Raw genomic sequence first — 18049 nt, forward strand, 5'->3', positions numbered from 1 at the left:
GCAAGGGCGTAAATTTCAAGGGCTATTTGTAAATAAATAATGAAACTAACATTATTCCTAAATTAGTATTTAATGTCTCTAAAAAATTCAGAATTCTCTCACAATTCCCAAATCTGTCGTGCGGCAAAAAAAAGCCAGATCTGACGGAGAAAACAGTCTGGCATCTCTGCTCACAAGTGTAAAAGTATCGTTTATAGGTATCGTTCAGCTCTAGTTTATTTAACATCACTATAGCTAATTTTAAGTAAATTTTATAAATACTTAAGCATTTTAGTACTTAGGCACAGTTGGAACGCGACCACCGCTCATTAAATTAACAATTCGCACAACAAACACAATAAAATGGCTGAAGTTGAAGCTGTGCAAATTATAGCAGAGTCGCTCAAGCAACAGGTAAGCAAATGCAAATCTTTCGAATGCGTACATTTTTTTTGTAAGTGGTATGCAGCTTAGTGCATACAACATCAACATGTGGGAATAAGAATACAAAGTACAAATACATATGCGCATATTTGTAACTGTGGGCTTAACGGTGTTAGTGCTTATCTGCTTGTGTGTTGGACAAAGTTCAATAGCACTCGAAAGTGGCCAAGCTGTATAGTTGTTCTTGTTGTTGTTGTCCGTTCTCGTTGTTGTTGTTGCTAGCCGGTGGCTATAAGGTGCGATATAAATACGCAGATCTTGATACAGATACTGTTCGCTAGTGCTAAAGGTGTAAATGCCTTAATCTGCTCAATCATGCGAATTTAGTGGGTGATTAAATCAATAAACATGTTTTGACAGTCGGGTTGAACCTTAAACTGCATAAATTAAAACTAACGCTTTGATTTTGTTTGCAGGGCGTGGAATATGTATTCGGCATTATTGGCATACCCGTTATCGAGCTGTCCATGGCCTTTCAGGCAGCTGGACTCAAGTACATTGGCATGCGTAATGAGCAGGCGGCCTGCTATGCGGCTCAAGCAATTGGCTATCTGACGGGCAAGCCTGGCGTCTGCTTGGTGGTCTCTGGACCGGGTCTGCTGCATGTGACGGGTCTGCACTTGAAAGCAAGCTTGTTGAATTTGTCTTCTCAAAGTATATGTATTGCTTGTAGGTGGCATGGCCAATGCGCAGGTTAACTGCTGGCCTTTAATTGTGATTGGTGGAGCAACGAATCAGGATCATGAGGGCATTGGCGGCTTTCAAGAGTGCCCACAAGTGGAGCTCTCGCGTCCCTACTGCAAGTATGCTGCACGCCCACCGACGGCAGCTCTGATACCGCTGCATGTCGAGAAGGCAGTGCGCTATGCCACCTATGGCCGTCCTGGTGTTGCCTACTTGGATTTCCCTGGCAACATTCTGCAGTCAAAGGCGCAAGAGGACAAGATTTACAAAGCTTTGGCGCATCCAGCTCCGCCTTTGGCCTATCCGCCACATGATGAAGTCATTCGCGCTGCACGTCTGCTGCGCCAGGCCAAGCGTCCGCTGGTCATCATCGGCAAGGGCGCTGGCTATGCCCATGCCGAGCACATATTGCGTCATTTTATTGAGAATACAAATCTGCCGTTTTTGCCAACGCCCATGGGCAAGGGCGTCGTCTCCGATACGGCGCCTCAATGCGTAAGCTCGGCACGCACATTGGCGCTGCAGCAGGCCGATGTGGTGTTGCTGCTGGGCGCTAGGCTGAACTGGATTTTGCACTTTGGACGCGCTCCACGTTACGACAAAGATGTCAAGTTTATACAGGTGGACCTTTGTCCCGAAGAGTTGCACAACTCGGTGGTCTCCTCGGTGGCCATTCAGTCGGATATACGTCCCTTTGCCGAGCAGCTGTTTGAGCAAATGAATGCAGTGAACTTCCGCTTTGGCTACGAGCAGGAATGGTGGAAGAAACTGGCGGCCAAGTGCCGACAGAATCGCGATACTGTGGCGCAAATGTCCATGAACACCTCGACGCCACTGAACTACTATGCAGTCTTCCACCATCTGCGTGAGCTCTTGCCCAAGGACACCATAATTGTGAGCGAAGGCGCCAATACTATGGACATTGGACGCTCCATGCTGTTCAATGAGCAGCCGCGTCATCGCCTCGACGCTGGCACCTTTGGCACCATGGGCGTGGGTCCAGGTTTTGCCGTTGCTGCTGCGCTATATTGCCGCGACTTTGCGCCCGGCAAGCGCGTGCTTTGCGTTGAAGGCGACAGCGCCTTTGGCTTCTCGGGCATGGAGATCGAGACAATGGTGCGCTATAAGCTACCAGTGACCATTGTAATTGTGAATAACAACGGCATTTATGGTGGCTTCGATAAGGACACCTTTGAGGCCATACGCAGCGACGGCGATCTCACACAAATGTAAGTACACACGGCTAATCTTATCGTGGGCTAATATAAACCAAATCTTATCGGATTTAATTTGCAGCACGCCACCATCGGCATTGGGCGTGCAGGTGCGCTATGAGGAGATGATGAAAATGTTTGGCATGCAAGGCTACTTCTGCACCGAAATCGAACAGCTGCAGTCGGCGATTAAGGCAGCCAATCAGCTCAAGGACAGGCCCACCATTATCAATGTGGCCATCAGTCCCTCGTCGGATCGCAAGCCACAGTCGTTCAACTGGCTCACCGAATCGAAACTTTAAGACAATCTATTGTCGTTCGTAGTTTGTAAGCGCACAGTTTTTGAGCATTCCTAAAAGAATTATTTTCTAAAAAAAAAAATGTAACTGCATTTGCAACGATATTTACTTTGTATATACACAAGCACACACACACACAAACACACGCACACGTTTTATATAACCCAATGTACGCCACTTTATAGATAAATAGTTTAAAAATTGCGTAAATTGTTTTATTAGCAGCTTGTCGCGTTGAATGTTCAAAACTGAAACTGAAACTTTGTTAACCAACTGCGCTGTTAATTAATCATTGTAAGTGAACTTGTTTGAACTTTAAGCAAATGTTAATAATAATGTATATGTCAAGGTGTATATCGAAGTTGATTGAACTCAACGCTGGCCTTAGATGTTGGCACGCACAAGCTCCTCCTCCAGCCCCAAGTAGTCCAGAAACCAATTAAAGTCCACCAGACGACCTTTATGCAGGAACGGCAGCTTCGGACACAACTCAAAGGCAATATTAAGCGGCGCTATATCTGGCACCTGATCCGCACTCATATTGAAGAAGCCCAGCACATCACGCACTTCAATCTCGCCCTGCGCATTGCGCTGCAGCACCTGCAATATATCCTCCACCAGCTCCAAGCTAAAGGGCAGACGACAGCCTCGCAGTGTGGCGCGCACTTTGGCTTCGGCTATGTACGGCCTGCAGCTGGGATTGATGTGACTCAAGTGCTCGGTGAGCTCAGGCAGATTGTTCCAGAGTGCGCGTTTCAGCTCCAGCTGCGCAGCGGCGCGCACTTGCTGGCGATCACAGCTGGGCGCCAGGCTCTGCTCGGCGGAGAAGTGACGACACACGGTAACGATTTCGTGATTGAGCAGCGACTCCTTGGACAGATAGCCAAGCAGAGCAGCGCGCATGGTATCATAGCTTATGACGGTGCCGGGACCCAGTTTGGCGTCTGGCTTGCAGCGCAGCACAAATTGCTTGTAAGCCGGACGCACTGCATCGCGTATTTTTTGCATAATAATGCGTATGTTGGCCACAGGAAACTGCAGAAAGTATTTAGTAAAAATTAAAATAAAATACTGAATTAACTTGCCTCATTGGCATGCTGCTCCATGTAGAGCAGCGTAAACTCGTCTGCTGATATGACATGAAATATGTGATCCTTGAGATTCATTGTTGCGCCTATATAGAAATCATTGGCGTTGTAGTATTGCGGTCTGGCAGAGCCAAACATTTGTTGTCCTGGCAGCGGCACACGAGCGCGCTTGAGAAACTCGCCGCCCAGGAAGCCCGAGTTTCGTCTGGCCACCTCATAGATCTGCAGCGTATCGTCCGCTAGATAATAACTGATGACAAAACTGCGCTCGCAGTTGTCCTTTATGACCGACATGAGCTTGGCGCCAAAGCGCAGAATGCAGCCATCGTACTTGACGAGCTTTTTAAAGTCCGCCTGTGGCGGCTTGGGCTCGACTGTTATGCAATTGCCTTCGGAGTCCTCATAGCTGCCCCAGCCGTTGTAGGGCGGCAAACGCCGTGCCGGATTCTGCGTATAAATGCGTTCATCACTGGTGCAGGGCAGCGGCAGCGGCGTGAAGTCTTGAATGCCAAACTGCAATAGGAACAGTATGAAAATGAAGTGAACTTAAGGCACATGGCGCTGCACCCACCTGTTCCCTGTAGAAATGCTGCGTAAACTGATCGCAGCTGATCAGCACCACCTCGCGTCCAAACACATTCAATGCTGCGCCTATCTTAAGATCCTCCACCGTATAGTACTGCACGGGCCGTTGTCCTGTATTCAAAGGATCCGCTACATAGCGCACATCGCGCATGCTCGTGCCCAGCACATTCAACAGGGTGACGGCTGTCTGTTGTCCCGGCAACGCCAGGCCCGTAAACTCTTTGGGCAACTTGCCGCGCTTGAGAAACGTATTGGGACCCTCGCGTCCTGAATTGCGTGGATATTTCTCCTTAATGTCAATAGTATCATCTGCCAAATAGTAGCAAATATCGAGACGACGCACATCACCGTACTCGGACGTATCGTTCCAGTAGCCCTGGAACTTGAGCACGCGACGATCAAATTCGAGAAATTGAGCAAATGCATGGCGCTTGGGCAGGGCGCTGGTGTCCGGACGAGCTGTTTGCTTAAGCGCGGAACGCTTGCGTATCTCAGTGGTGGGATCACTGAAATTAATTCAAAATTTAATTTAAAACATTCTGAATTTAATTAAATATAATTAGATACATTAAACTTAAAGCGTAGTATATAGTTAAGGTACTGCTGAATTATTAGAAGCAGCTAAACAGGAAAGCAGCTTTAAATATTCTAATAATATTCAGCTCCTACTTTTTCTAGCTTTACATTTATCCCAGTAACCAATCACCAGTGAAGTTACTAACAGATCTCTGTTTTGCTTGCTATTTTAAGCAATAACCTGGAATTTAAAGCCACAAATATCATCCAATTGATAACTACGACTGTCAGCTCAAGGCGCTTTTAATGTGTATGCCCGTCTATTTTATTTCAAGTTATTTAAAAACATACAAAGAATCATTGCTTTGCTATTTAAATAAATTTATGTGCTAAATAAGTTAGTGAAATATTCTGCCTACTCTAGTTGCTATCGCTTTTGGATTTGGGAACCGGTTAATTTAAAATTTAAAATTTAAATAATAAACATTAGTGAAAATAATAAAAAACTGCTGTGCGATTAAAAAATAACTTAATAAAAAATGTATTTAAATAATAAATAAATTATATAAAATATTATAATAAAATATTTAACTTACTTGGGCTCCATTAAACCCACGGGCACTGCAATGCCCGCACGTGTGAGAAATTGTCGCGTGAATATATCACAATCACTTATGTGATAGACGCGATCAAAGATCTGCACTTCGTTGTCCACATTCAAATCGAAGATGCTTAGGAATTCACGCTCACTGGGCGGCGCCTTGGGTATGCGCTGTCGATGCACTAGACAGCCTTGGGGTATGCCCGAGTTTTCCACCTTGGGCTCTGTGATCTGCATGGTACCGTCTTCCAGATAGAAATAGATCTTAACCTTGCGCACCTGATAGGGCGCATGGTAAATCTCGGTCAACGGCTCCTTGAAGTAAGCACTGAAGCAGAGCACTTGCTTGTCGTAGGCCAGCCAAGGGGGCAGTTTGGTCGTCAGCTTAGGCGCCCAGAGCGAGGTTATCTGCGCCGGCACTGGCGGGCACTTTGGATCCACAATAATGCCATTGGGCTCCACTAGCTCCAGCTCTCGCCGGTCTGCTAGCATGTGTATGCCCTGATAATGCAATAGGGTCTGTCGGCGTGGATGATGTCGCTTGCTGTACTGCGGAAACATTCGGAGATTATATTTTCCATTATAAACAATTCCAATACTTACATCATAGAATTGTGCTCCTGGTAGCATCGGCATACCCGGCAAGCGCAGCATTTTAAAAAGTACAATTTGTTTTAAACGTAACTAAATTGTTTATTTTGCTAGAGCTTGACTTTGATTCTATGTGGGTCTGTTGCAATGCCACGACATTTCCGCTGTTCAATAAATGGAACAAACAGCGCTATGGCAATGACTCGGCTGCCAAAGCAACAGCAACATGAACATGAATAGCAGCAACTGGTAGCCGAGTCGGTATCCAAGGAGCTAAGCTCATCAACTAGCAGCTCTTTATTTACGCGCATAACGTGGTTGCTAAAAATCGAAAACAAATAAAATAGTTAAGTATATGGACTCATGAATCTGAAAGAGCAACAATTCTGATTAGAGCATTTCAAAGTAAACAATTTGTTTATTATTTATTGTTTATTCAATGCATTTTGCTTGCCACTTCAAAATGTAAAATAATACAAAGCAGTAAAATCGGAATTAATTTGGCCAGCTACTACAGTCGGCTCTATGTCTTACAATTAGAGACCTCCTGAGGAGCACTATCTGCTTGAATGGATGTTTTTATTTAATTATATGTATTCTTAGATTGTTTTTATTTTGATAATTTATAAAAAGCATGAAAATGAGTCATACAAAATCCTCAGCAAGTTCGTTTCATTTCCTTGATTTTCCTTAATGATCTACCAATTGTCTTTTTATTATACAGTAAAGCATATGAGAATTATTATATACTTTGACATTTTTTATATTAAATAGAAAAGAGTATTATGAAGTTGTCCAAATGTATGTAAAAAAGATTTTTGTAGTCAAGGTCGATACAATGATACAAACATTTTGTGAACGCCCCAAATGTTTCGCTTGAATTTCGAGTCGCATAAATATTATTAATAGCTATGAAAACTCTGACGTGTACTTTGCCAACAACAAGCTGATAAGCTTGGTGGGTATCAAAATTTAAATTCAGTTTATTTTAAAGCTTGGTCTTGAAACGTTCGTTTTATTAATTTAACATGAATATATTAAGGTTTTTGTTATATTTTGTGTTTTTGCTGCAAAATATTTAACTGATCCGATTCTGAACGACTTCGTTGATGGCAACAACACATCTTGAAAAGATATTTAAACCAACAGAACTCTTACATCACCAAACTAAAAGCTCAGTTTAATGAGCAACAATTGGCCAAGGACACTTTATTACTTAATGTTGCTTATTTGCTCTTTCAAGTCGTCAACTATCTTATTCTTATCAATGACGATTTGAAAGAGCAAAAAAGCAACTTGAATAAGAATTTACAACTCGAAGAGAAGCTGATTATATATGGCACTGAACTGATCTTTTGGCAATGAAATTCAAACGATACGTGTACCAAGATTTGATGGCAAGGGATGGACTGTAATTCAATGTTGGATCGATGGCTCTGTAAGCTTTCATTGAGGATGGATTGACTACAAGTATGGTTTTGGTAAATTGGGATGTGAATTCTGGTTCAGATTAGAGAAACTATACTATACTATACTAGTCTCTCTATACTATACTAGTAATTATACAAGCTGCTAAATTATATTTATTTATATTATTCAATTGACTTTATAGGCACACTAAAACTGATGAGAGTTATTTTCAGTCAATCAAATGGAATTATTGACATTATCACATTGAAATTAGTGCGCATGATGATAAGACCCTAAAAAGAAGTAAATAAAAATGTTTCTAAATTAATTTAAAAACTTCTTCTTTTTGGGTCTTATCATCATCGGCAAGAATTTTACATGCATCTGAAATATTTAAACAATAAATAAACATTTATAAGTTGTAAACTGAGTTTGATAAATAAGCTGGCTTTTAATAAATTTTTGCTTTATAAAAAGAAAATTTGCTCTTCAGCTTAAGGTTTTGGTTTGAGCGTCGAGACCCATTAATGCGTAGACGTGACTACATAAGTGGGCGGAAGAAGTAAACTTTACAAATTAGAAGCGAACTCTATTTATTTTCGACTTCCTTGTGCTTGTTATTTTGATAAAATTGCAACACTTCACTTCATTTATTCTATATGGCTTTTCTATTTATTAATATAACTTTTTACACACAACTTGTGATGCAATCAGTTTGATCAGCTTCTGATAATTGGAAAGCGATGCATTTCATTGCGTTGTCTTTCATTATGAATTAGAGCGATTCTTTGTTTCACACCGCAGCTGAAGAAAAACTATGGTTTGTTTAAAGAAGTGAACCGGTCTAGACATGTTAATTACTAACGTATATCGAGCACGTGATCTCACCCGGGGTAGTTGTCTCTCAGAACCCGTGTCTATATAAAGCGCAGTGCAAGTATCACACAAACCTTTCAACGCTTCAGCTCGCGCAACTCTTGAGCGGCTACATGAATTTATGGTGAGTTGATTTGACCACAGCTGAGCTTACAGTGTACTTTAGAGCCAAATGCACTTACTTTGCTTGCAGTGTAGTTTTAATTGGCTTGCTGCAGCTTCAAGCGGTGCTTGGCTCAGCAGCAAACTTGACCGCTTGGCGTCAGCAGCGCAGGCAAAAGAGATTTTTAATATTCGAAAATGGCGGCATTGTAAAGGTAAGTAAATGAATAATTAATTAAATGCATGCTTAACTTGTAGTTACAGGCTGTAACAGGCGTGTCCTTGCCCGTGGACTTTATGGAGATCAATGCTTGGCGTCAGCTGGTCTGGCTTATGAATTTTCATTATCAATTTGCGGAGCCCACCACGCCCATTTATTGGTGGAAGCTATGGAGCGGCCGTGAGCTCAAGGGACCGCTCAAGCTAAACAAGAAGCAAGTGCAGCCAGCGCCAGAAAGCTTTGTATTGGAGTCCGAGGTCGATGTGCCGCAGCTAATGCTCTATGAGTTTGCAGTGCAGTATATGAATCAACTGGGACAGCGAGGCAGCGACTGCTTGCAGCGCCTGATCTGCGAGAATGCGCAGGTGCATGAGCACAGTGGACTCTATGCGCAGCTGCTGCACAGGCTGCTTAGGTGGGTAGATCAGGCTACAAGTAAAGTTAATAGCACAAGCTAATTATTTTCCTTTGCAGTCCGCACAAGTCGCTGAGCACGCACTATTTAGACGCCTACGATATGGGCACACATGGCATAGATTGTCGTCATGCCTATCCAGCGGCGCAGCCTTGTTTCCTGGACAAGTATATACACGTCCATGTGCAAGGAGCTACGCAGAGTTATACCTAAGATTTACTTTAAGTTGTTCCCAATTTAAATGAGCGCCGGTTGCCAATAATTAGTGGGACACTTTAATAAGCAGACTTCAACAAGCCTAAGACACAACATTTACACAATGAATTAACACTTAACTAAACCATTTGCTAATCACAACTACACACATATATGTATAAATATTTTGTTTTGGGGCCGCATATGTTTATTTTTTATCATCGTCGTCGTCATCGTCATCGGACACTTTCCACTCCACCTGATAATACTTTCTAGCATTGCCAGAGAGCCAATGGAATGCACAGTTAACTGTGCAAAAGTTACAGGTGAAGAGCTGCTTCGAAGAGCTGCCACGACTGCAAATAGAAAGAAGTGAGAATATTAAAACAAAGTGTGACTCCAATTTGCAGCTCTGAAACATTAAAAAGACTAAGTGAATCCAATACAACACGCAAAAATTGAAAAAATGTGAAAGTGCTAAAATCGATGTTAATTTGCTTAAAAAGGAACTGTTTGTATAATTTATGATTTTATGCACATTTAACTTTAAATGCCTTAAAGTTTAGAATTATTTTTAAATAGAACCAACACGAGAAGAAGAAGCAGTTTTGGCATTAGTTTTTGTTAAAGTAAAAGTGCGCCAAGTTAGCCACTGCGTAGATCCATTCTCTACTCTAATTTAGTTCTTCTGAGCCGGATCTACGCTAATTAAATACTAAATGATTGACTCACCGCTTGACCACCATCAAGTAGTAAGTTGTATACAGAGATCGCGAGCAGCTCTTTGTAGTGCATGTGGCTATGGGTCCATTGTTGACATGTGCACTCATGTACGGCTCGGGCAGCAGACGATGCAGTGTCTCATTCTCGTAGAGTGGCACTACGGCACGATTCAACGATTGCAGGGCATGCAGGCAATCATCATATAATGTTACTTGATTCTCTGCCGAGGGCACCTGGAAAACTTTGCGTGTGCCTACGGGTAGGAGCAAGCGTTTCTGCGTCTCCAGCTCACGCACCCAGAAGAGACCCTTTTTGGGTATCGAACTGCAAGCGTAAGAAAAATATTTGTATATATTTTAAAAGCAAATGCTTGACAGTAACTGTTTAAAGAAAACTTAAATTGAGTGTAATGATAGTCTTATGTATGTAGTGTAAATGATCTATGAGACATTTGATATATTTATTATTAGTAAATATTTATTAAGTTTATTTCCGATCTACTCTTTCTATGATTTCTCGCAATTCAATAAGATCAATTTCATTTTGCATTGAATGAAAATTATCCGCAAGCACAACAATTTACTGCAGCTGTAGCACTGCTTGAACAAACTGCTTGACTGTACTGCGTGAATTCAATGCTTGACTGAACTGCTTGATTATACTGCTTGGCTTAACTGCTTGACTTCAGCGTCAGCAAGGGCGGAATTGAAATCAATTTCATTATATATTTGTTAAGAAGAAGAATGTTTTTAGCTTTATTATAATATAGTTTCTGAGTTATTCTTGCTCTTATGAATGGACTGACTGATCATGATACACTTCTTATAAAAAGACTTTATACAGGCAGCTTATACAGAGATTGCTTGTATGTAATGACTTATGTACTTACATGGGTGTGAACTGCCTTCGGTTGTCATGAAAGTTTTGATAGAATCGCTCATAGATCATGGGTATGTAGTTGACACTGGTGTTGTGAAAGATGCGCACATGGTTCATAAACTTGGAGAGTGCAGCCGGCAAATACATGAGATTGCAAACTAGGCAAGAAGCAAACAATGAGAAGAGACTACACTATCACTAAGAGCTCTACTACTTACGATCAGCGGAGAGCGATTGCAGCATGGGTAGGTTGGCTATACGCTCGGGTAGATAGATGAGTCCCTCGTTCTCGCTGATGTCGAGTTCATTGAGACGGACGCATTCGCTGAGCTGCAGCGGCAAACGACGAAATTTATTTTTGGCAATGTTTAGATGCTCCAAATTGCGCAAGGTGTTGAGTTCTGTTTAAGCCAAAATTAAATACAACAGTTGAATATCGCGAGATTTACTTGAGACTTACCCTTGGGCAGTTCGGATATTTTGTTGCCGCTTATATTGAGCTGCTGCAGCTGCAGCAGCAGACCCAATGTAGTGGGCAGCTCGGTGAGTTCATTGTCGGATACATCGAGGAACTCTAGATTCTCCAGCATATATATGTCCGGAGGCAGATCGGTAAGATTATTGCCAGCCAGATGTATGAATCTGAGCGATGTTATATTAAGCAGCCATTGGGGTATGACGGAGATGAAGTTTTCTTTGAGGTAAACCTCCTCGAGATCTTCGTACAGAAACAAGTCCATCGGCACATCCTTGAAGTTCAAGTAGCTCCAGTGCAATATGGTCTTATTCATGTTCATTCAGATATTACACAATATTTCTTGTTGACAATTACAATTTCAACTGTTTTATAAACTTCTCGCTGTGTGCTTTGTTTTGTTTGCGTTTGTTTGTTGTCTTTATATATTTTGGGTTTTATTTGTTACGCGGTCATGATCAAAATTTGGCTGCGGCGCCTGCACTGTCAACCCACAAACTGTGGCACCTCAGAGAAAATAACAGATACAGATACAGCAACAGTTTGCTTTGACTTTTTTTTCTGCTGCGAAATTTTCTCTATTGTCGCCCACAGTTGCAAAACTAAATTTGTCTCAATATTTTGTTGGGCAATGCTCAAGAGCAAGAGCAGTTCACCGAAATACGTATATAAAATTTAAAGAATTTATTTTTAAGCAATATGTATGTACATATAAAAAACACAATTTTTGCACTTATACCTGCGTATACGTAATATGCCGCCTAAAAGTAGGCAACAGAGCAGTGCAAAAGCTTATTTGACACTGACATTGAATTTCTGTTGCATTGCCAAAGCCGCTGCATTGATTTGCCTCCCACCCCTTGTTGTTGCTGCTGCATTCAAGGTCATCGTGGTGAGTTTTAGCTGCAAGCTTTCGCCTAGATGAACTTTCCAGAAAGGTTTGTTACTTGTGCCTTGCCCAAAGACAGTTGAAAGCTCATGTTGAACGTTAAAGCTTAATTGGGTTTTAATATATGCTAAGTAAAAACGTATAGGCAGTTAATTTTTAAAATTAAAATGTAAATTCTGTTTGCATTGTTTTTAATATTATTGTGCACATTTGTAGAATATGCATAAATGCAAGAGATCTTGTGCTTATATCTGTCAAGCTAAAAATAATTTACGAAACTAAGTTATGGATCACTTTTGCTTCAAAGTATTTGGGTGATGCTAGATAAGGGCGTCGACATTTTAAATGAAAAGGGGGCTACAGCTAAGCAACTAAGTAAAAAAGTAAGCGTTTAATTTAATTTATAGCTGGTGTGAAATAAAGAAATAAATATATAAAAGTAAATTTAAGAGAATATAAATTAATTTACTGCAACTTTGTTTTTTTAGACCCTGCACCGATGTCTATATCTTAAGTTCAAACTATTTATGACAACCAAACAGATAAAACGCAATTTGTCTTTATAAATATATTTTTATTTAGATGTGACTAGTTTGCATTTTGACATTCCCACTGCTCTTTGTTTACCAATAGTGTCCCGGGTAATGCGAGTGGTAGCCGCCGCCATATGGCGAGTCCGAGTAGTAGTTGCTATAGGGCGACGAGTAGTAGTGATCATGATGATGATGATGATAATAGGGCGATGAACCGTAGTACGAGCCGTAGCCAAGGTAAGGCGATGAAACACCAATGGGCAGCGGCAAGCCCACACCAATTATAGAAGGCGCCGGCAGCGCCAACGTAGAACTCCAAAGCAGTGCAAAAATCGCCAGCAAGACTTTCATGTCGGAGCAAAAAGTGTTAACTGCTAAGCTGCGCGCTTGGTAGGCACAATTTATAAGCAAAAAAATGAAATAACAAAATTTCTCCCAAATTTAATTAGCACTGCTATGGCGAAAGGTAATTCCCCCACTCGAGTGTGCGACAATCAAAGTAAGCGTAGAATCAATAAATATTTGCTTTATTGACAGCAAACTAATAAAGCTCTAGACCGTTTATCACAAATCACAGTTTATAATCTAAAGACTAAGCTTAGACGCTTGTCTTGACGTTCACTGTTAACTGTTTAAATTCTTGATCACTCAGCAAGCGCCAGGGGTAGCCCAAGAGCGTTGAAATTTCGCGCTCCACTGCAGCATAGGAGCGTGAATTGCGCTTCAGCCAGCGAAAGAAGTCATCACTCCACTCGGGATGACGTGGCCAGTCGCAGCGCAAGATGACGCCAAAGCGACGCACATGCAAATGCCGCAGATTCTTGGCCGTGCGTGCAATCAACAGCAGCGTGCAGGTTGAGACCTTCTCACGCACAATCTGCAACAATAACAACAACAAAAACAGTCAAGAGTCAGGGGTTACAATGAGGAGCAGCTCTTTAACCCACCAAGGTGTCCATGTAGGCGCACTGTCTGCAGAGCAGCAGCAGCAGACTGTCGATGCGACTGTTGAACGACTTGGGGCTGCTAAAGCGCGGCAGCAGCTCGTGCCCATAGACGGCCAGCGTGTGCTTGTAGTGATCCACCATGCGTAGCAGCAAATCGGGACGAATGCGCGCCAGCGGTGACCAATAGGTAATGCTGTGAACGGGCGCCTCGGGCTGCAGCACCACCTCGCCATCGGCGAGATTTTCAACGCGCAAATGCACACGCATGCGAGGATTTGTGCGCTTCAGACTGCGCCAGGCCTTGACGCCGCAGGCGCTGATGGTCAAGTGGTTGGGCGTGTAGCAGTTCTGCAGCAAATGCAAATGCCGCAGTTTTGTGTCCGCCAGCAGTGAGAGCACATCGTCGTCTATGTTCTGTGGCGATATGGTGAGCACCTAGCAATGCGTACAGTGTTGGATTTTAATGGCCGCGACTTGCTATTTGCTGCTGCAACTCACCTGCAGGTTGAGAAACAAGCCCACATGCATTATGGGGCAGTGTGTGGTAGTCACATTAACCAGATTTAGTACTCTCATCTTGGTGCAGCAGCTGCACACAACTTCATCGAGCAAGTGATTCGCCTCGAAGCGCTCCAGCACGAAATCGACCAGTTTCAGGGTATGCAAATCGGTTAGACGCAGCAGCAGCTCCTTCAGGCCCTTGAGCAGCTGGCCGCCCGTTCCGAACAGCTTCATGCCCTCCGGATCGTTACTCTGCGCCATGTTGCAGGGAAAATGATAGACCAAGGAGCGTATGTGACGACCCATGCCAGCCAAGTCAGGCTGCGGATGCGCTTCTCTGCCCTGCAAAGTTACAAATTGTTTAAGAGTATAAATAAATCAATCTTTGGCTTATTACTTAATAACATAACTGCAATATATGCCGGCTGAAAAACATTTTTATTGCAAATAGCAATAAGTTTATTCATAAGTTTAATCTTTAGAGATTTTAGTTTGTAATCTTACAAAGCAAATAGTAAATGGCGCAGGACTTTGGAACATTTTAATGTGTGGAATATAAAGTTACGGCACCAATGACAAATTACAAAATTTAAATGTGAAAAAGATTTCTCGCAAAATGTTGAGGTTGGCTCTAAGAACAATTTTTTGGCATACGTTTCACTCTACGAGGGTGGGCTAATAAATACGAATGCACGATTTCTTTAAAGTGTATTTATTTTTTATTTTTTAACATAGTCTTTGCTCGAGTCTTGCACTTAGTTAAATGTGTCTGCAAATGCTTAATATCTTTCTCAAAGTAAACATTGGATGTACAGATTAAGTCCGTGACTAGCATTTCATTCACAAAATTTTTGTCTACGCGATTTGGTTCTGTTTATTATCGGTTAAGAGCGGCAATAAGCTCAATGAAAGCTTAATCATATTTAGATATTCCCGAAATACTTATGATTGGGTCATAAACAAAATCTCATTCAATAACATCTTGTTGTCTATTCATCTCTCTGGGACGTTCCGCTTTGTTAAAAATGCTTGCGCTTCAATTGCGAATCAGCTGATATCCCATAATCTCTGAATTTCTTCATTCCATATCCTTATGTGCTCTCTTGGTTAGGCCAATGACTTGTCAGCCAGCCCTCGTAATTCAAGTTATCCCGCTTACCTTGTCTATGCTCCAGCTGAGCATGGTCATGAACTGATAAATGTTGTTGAAGCTGTGCCAGGGACGAAACTCCACGCCACGCAGATGTCGTCCGATGCGGGCCAAGCACATCTGAGTGCGCATATGGTCCAGACAGTATTGCCAGCCCGAGTAGTAGTTGTACTTGGCGCGCGTCAAGGTGCGATCGTCCACCAGAAAGCTGTGCCAAACGGTGGGCAAATAGAAGGCGCTGTACCATTGCCGGCAAACCTAGAGCGGCAGCAAGTTTAAGGCTTGAGAGCTTCACTTGGTTTAGCTGCACTTGGCTTACCAAACTCGCATAGTAACGCTCCTTGGGCGTCAGATAGGTGAAGATTTGCTCCAGCACCACATTGGGCAGCCAAGACCAGCGCGTCTCCTCCCCCAGGTGTTCACTGTCCGCATCGTTGTCTTCTTCTATGTCTATGTAGCAGGCTGATGACATAAATAAATACACATTTGTTTATGTTTAATTTGCTCGCAGTTCGCTTTGAGTTTTGCTTTAACCTTTTTCATTTTCGTCTATTTTCCAGCCTGCCTTTTGCATAACCTCGAGCTGTGCGCTGCCCTTACGGCCCGCATTGGCCAGCGACATATTTTGGGTTTAAATGTTTATAATTATTTATATTGAACTTAACTCACGCTGCGTTTTATCAACACAAATACACATTATATAGATTTTCACTCTAATTTTGAAATTTTTGGCACCGCTTGCTATTTAATTTGTTGTCGTTGTCGCTCTCGTTGTTCTTGTTGTTGTTGCGTATTTTATTTTTATATATAGTTGAATTTGCTCGACGGCAGCATCGGGCAGACTTTAGTGCGCCGCATTGCGTTTGCTCGACGACTGAGACTGCTCAAACTATAATATCTTATGCTATTTTCGAAAATGAAAAGCCCAACGAAAGGAACGTTTGTATAGTTTCGTCGAGTTTCGAAATCTGTTTCGAAATCTGCTTGCAACAATTGTTAAGAAAGCAAGCGAATATATTATTTGTTGATACATGCAGTCGTTGTGTTTATTTTTTACCGTATTTGTTATTGTTTTTTGTTGCGTTTAAAATTAGAAGTCGGCACATTGGGCTGAAGACCTTGCCTGAGGGCGGCGGCGCTGTGGCAAGAAACTGGGGCAACTTGTTGCTCTGCTGCCACTGGATGTTGCTGTGTTAATTATAAATAAACGCCTCGCAGCTCGACACTTTCGATGCCTCACATTGCATACTCGAATTTAATGCTTACTGATCAAAGTCGATCAACGTTTTAATGATTTGTATATGCAATATCAACTGATAGCATAAACAAAAGGTGTATGCATTCCCATAAAGAAAACACACTTGCATTCATCCGAATTTATATGATGTAGACGTTGCGCTCTTTTATAAACTACAATTCAAATTGAATATACTGATCCAAGAAATGGCTCATCAAGCTGATCCGGTTCAAATTTGGCTTAAGAATGTTGCAATAGTAAAGGCGAAACATGGAAAGCATAATATAATACATAGAAAGCTATAATATACATATTTGATACTGAAGTCTTACGTAGAAACAAGCAGCTGGTCAATCGCCACCAATAAGGAGGAAGAATATCCTCAACCTGGGACTAATGTGAATGAATAATCTCTATTGAGACACCGAATAGTTAATGTTTGTATATGTAAAATATGATTCTACTTATTCTACAAAAAAAGGGGAGTTGCTGCTTTGATGTCCTAAGTTATAGAGGTAGACAAATATTTCGAATAATTCTTTAGATAAATTTAATCATTATAGCATTTAAAAAACATTTTCTTAACAATTGCTGGCATTCTATGCCATCAACATAAAGACAATGCACTTGCAATCGCTAGAATTTTACAAAAATTGTTTTCATCTAAGGCAAAAACTCGACTTGGAAAATGTTGCATAAATTTGCAAAAAACAAAAAAAAAGTGTCTTAAGTTACTTACAAAACTGTTGAGACACTTGGCAGCACTTTGCTGTTGTCCAGGTATGCATGCCAACAGCCGCAGCTATCCTAACTATATTGTAGTACACAAAGGCCATTGTCATTTCCGGCCTGATGGCAGCCACACTTAGCGGAAACAGCTGTTCTGTTGGTGCTGCTGTCTGGCATTAGAAAAAAGAAGAAAATGTTAAGGAATTTTGCAATTTGCTTTAGATTACTTTTGTTCTGTTTTGTTGTTTTGGCTTAGCACAAAGTAACCAAATGTGTCTCAGTGTTTTTGCAAAATAATTGCTGCATACTTTTAGAATCTGCGTTGTTTTTAGCGCACTAACAGCTAAGAGTATGCTACATATTTTATAAGCGGCATCCAAACGAGCGCCAAACCATGTGCGCCGTAATTAAAACAAATTTAAAAGCAGTTAACACACACATACACAATGGTTGCATATGTGCTTGTGTCTGTGTGTGCGTTTAAGTGTATTTGTGTGTAAAAATATGCAGAGTTGGCAGCACTTCCGCATTCGGTTTTGAACACATCAAATATGACAGCAACAGTGCTCTCGAGCTGAAGCCATTTCGCAGGCTGGCAGGCAGCACACACACATTTGACTATGCAAATTTAAATGTCAACAAAAAACTTACAGTTTAACCCAAAAACCTTATTTTGTGGCATTTGCTAAACATTTTGCCGCTGCTGGCAACAATTTCGTAACGTTTACCAACTGCTTTTCCCACAGTTCAAAGTTGGCAGCATGAAG

The 18049-nt window shown here is 41.8% G+C and overlaps 5 protein-coding genes across 5 annotated transcripts; 2 read left to right on the plus strand and 3 right to left on the minus strand.

Moving 5' to 3' along the window:
- Window positions 1–248: 248 nt before the first annotated feature.
- LOC108597522 (2-hydroxyacyl-CoA lyase 1) lies at window positions 249–2824 on the plus strand. The gene is made up of 4 exons (XM_017984117.1): window positions 249–393; window positions 840–1035; window positions 1097–2336; window positions 2404–2824. The coding sequence occupies exons 1-4, from the start codon at window positions 343–345 to the stop codon at window positions 2621–2623; spliced, it is 1707 nt and encodes a 568-aa protein (XP_017839606.1). The 5' UTR covers window positions 249–342; the 3' UTR covers window positions 2624–2824.
- Window positions 2825–2917: 93 nt separating this feature from the next.
- Window positions 2918–6064, minus strand: LOC108594749 (EF-hand domain-containing family member C2). Its single transcript, XM_017979888.1, has 5 exons — window positions 6014–6064; window positions 5406–5959; window positions 4280–4799; window positions 3706–4221; window positions 2918–3655 (listed from the first exon to the last, which is right to left on the minus strand). The coding sequence occupies exons 1-5, from the start codon at window positions 6062–6064 to the stop codon at window positions 3005–3007; spliced, it is 2292 nt and encodes a 763-aa protein (XP_017835377.1). The 3' UTR covers window positions 2918–3004.
- A 2138-nt stretch (window positions 6065–8202) lies between these two features.
- Window positions 8203–9485, plus strand: LOC108595174. Its single transcript, XM_017980351.1, has 4 exons — window positions 8203–8411; window positions 8481–8604; window positions 8654–9024; window positions 9084–9485. Exons 1-4 carry the CDS (start codon window positions 8401–8403, stop codon window positions 9235–9237), a joined length of 660 nt encoding a protein of 219 aa, XP_017835840.1. The 5' UTR covers window positions 8203–8400; the 3' UTR covers window positions 9238–9485.
- Window positions 9277–12068, minus strand: LOC108595173 (protein lap4). The gene is made up of 6 exons (XM_017980350.1): window positions 12036–12068; window positions 11282–11803; window positions 11040–11222; window positions 10832–10979; window positions 9952–10266; window positions 9277–9575 (listed from the first exon to the last, which is right to left on the minus strand). Exons 2-6 carry the CDS (start codon window positions 11616–11618, stop codon window positions 9428–9430), a joined length of 1131 nt encoding a protein of 376 aa, XP_017835839.1. The 5' UTR covers window positions 11619–11803; window positions 12036–12068; the 3' UTR covers window positions 9277–9427.
- A 1169-nt stretch (window positions 12069–13237) lies between these two features.
- LOC108595238 (F-box only protein 39) lies at window positions 13238–16190 on the minus strand. The gene is made up of 6 exons (XM_017980436.2): window positions 15851–16190; window positions 15636–15778; window positions 15326–15574; window positions 14164–14508; window positions 13666–14100; window positions 13238–13595 (listed from the first exon to the last, which is right to left on the minus strand). Exons 1-6 carry the CDS (start codon window positions 15936–15938, stop codon window positions 13317–13319), a joined length of 1539 nt encoding a protein of 512 aa, XP_017835925.1. The 5' UTR covers window positions 15939–16190; the 3' UTR covers window positions 13238–13316.
- Window positions 16191–18049: the final 1859 nt, after the last annotated feature.

This window comes from Drosophila busckii, chromosome 2R, assembly GCF_011750605.1.
Source record: "Drosophila busckii strain San Diego stock center, stock number 13000-0081.31 chromosome 2R, ASM1175060v1, whole genome shotgun sequence".
NCBI classification, from domain to species: Eukaryota; Metazoa; Arthropoda; class Insecta; order Diptera; family Drosophilidae; genus Drosophila; species Drosophila busckii.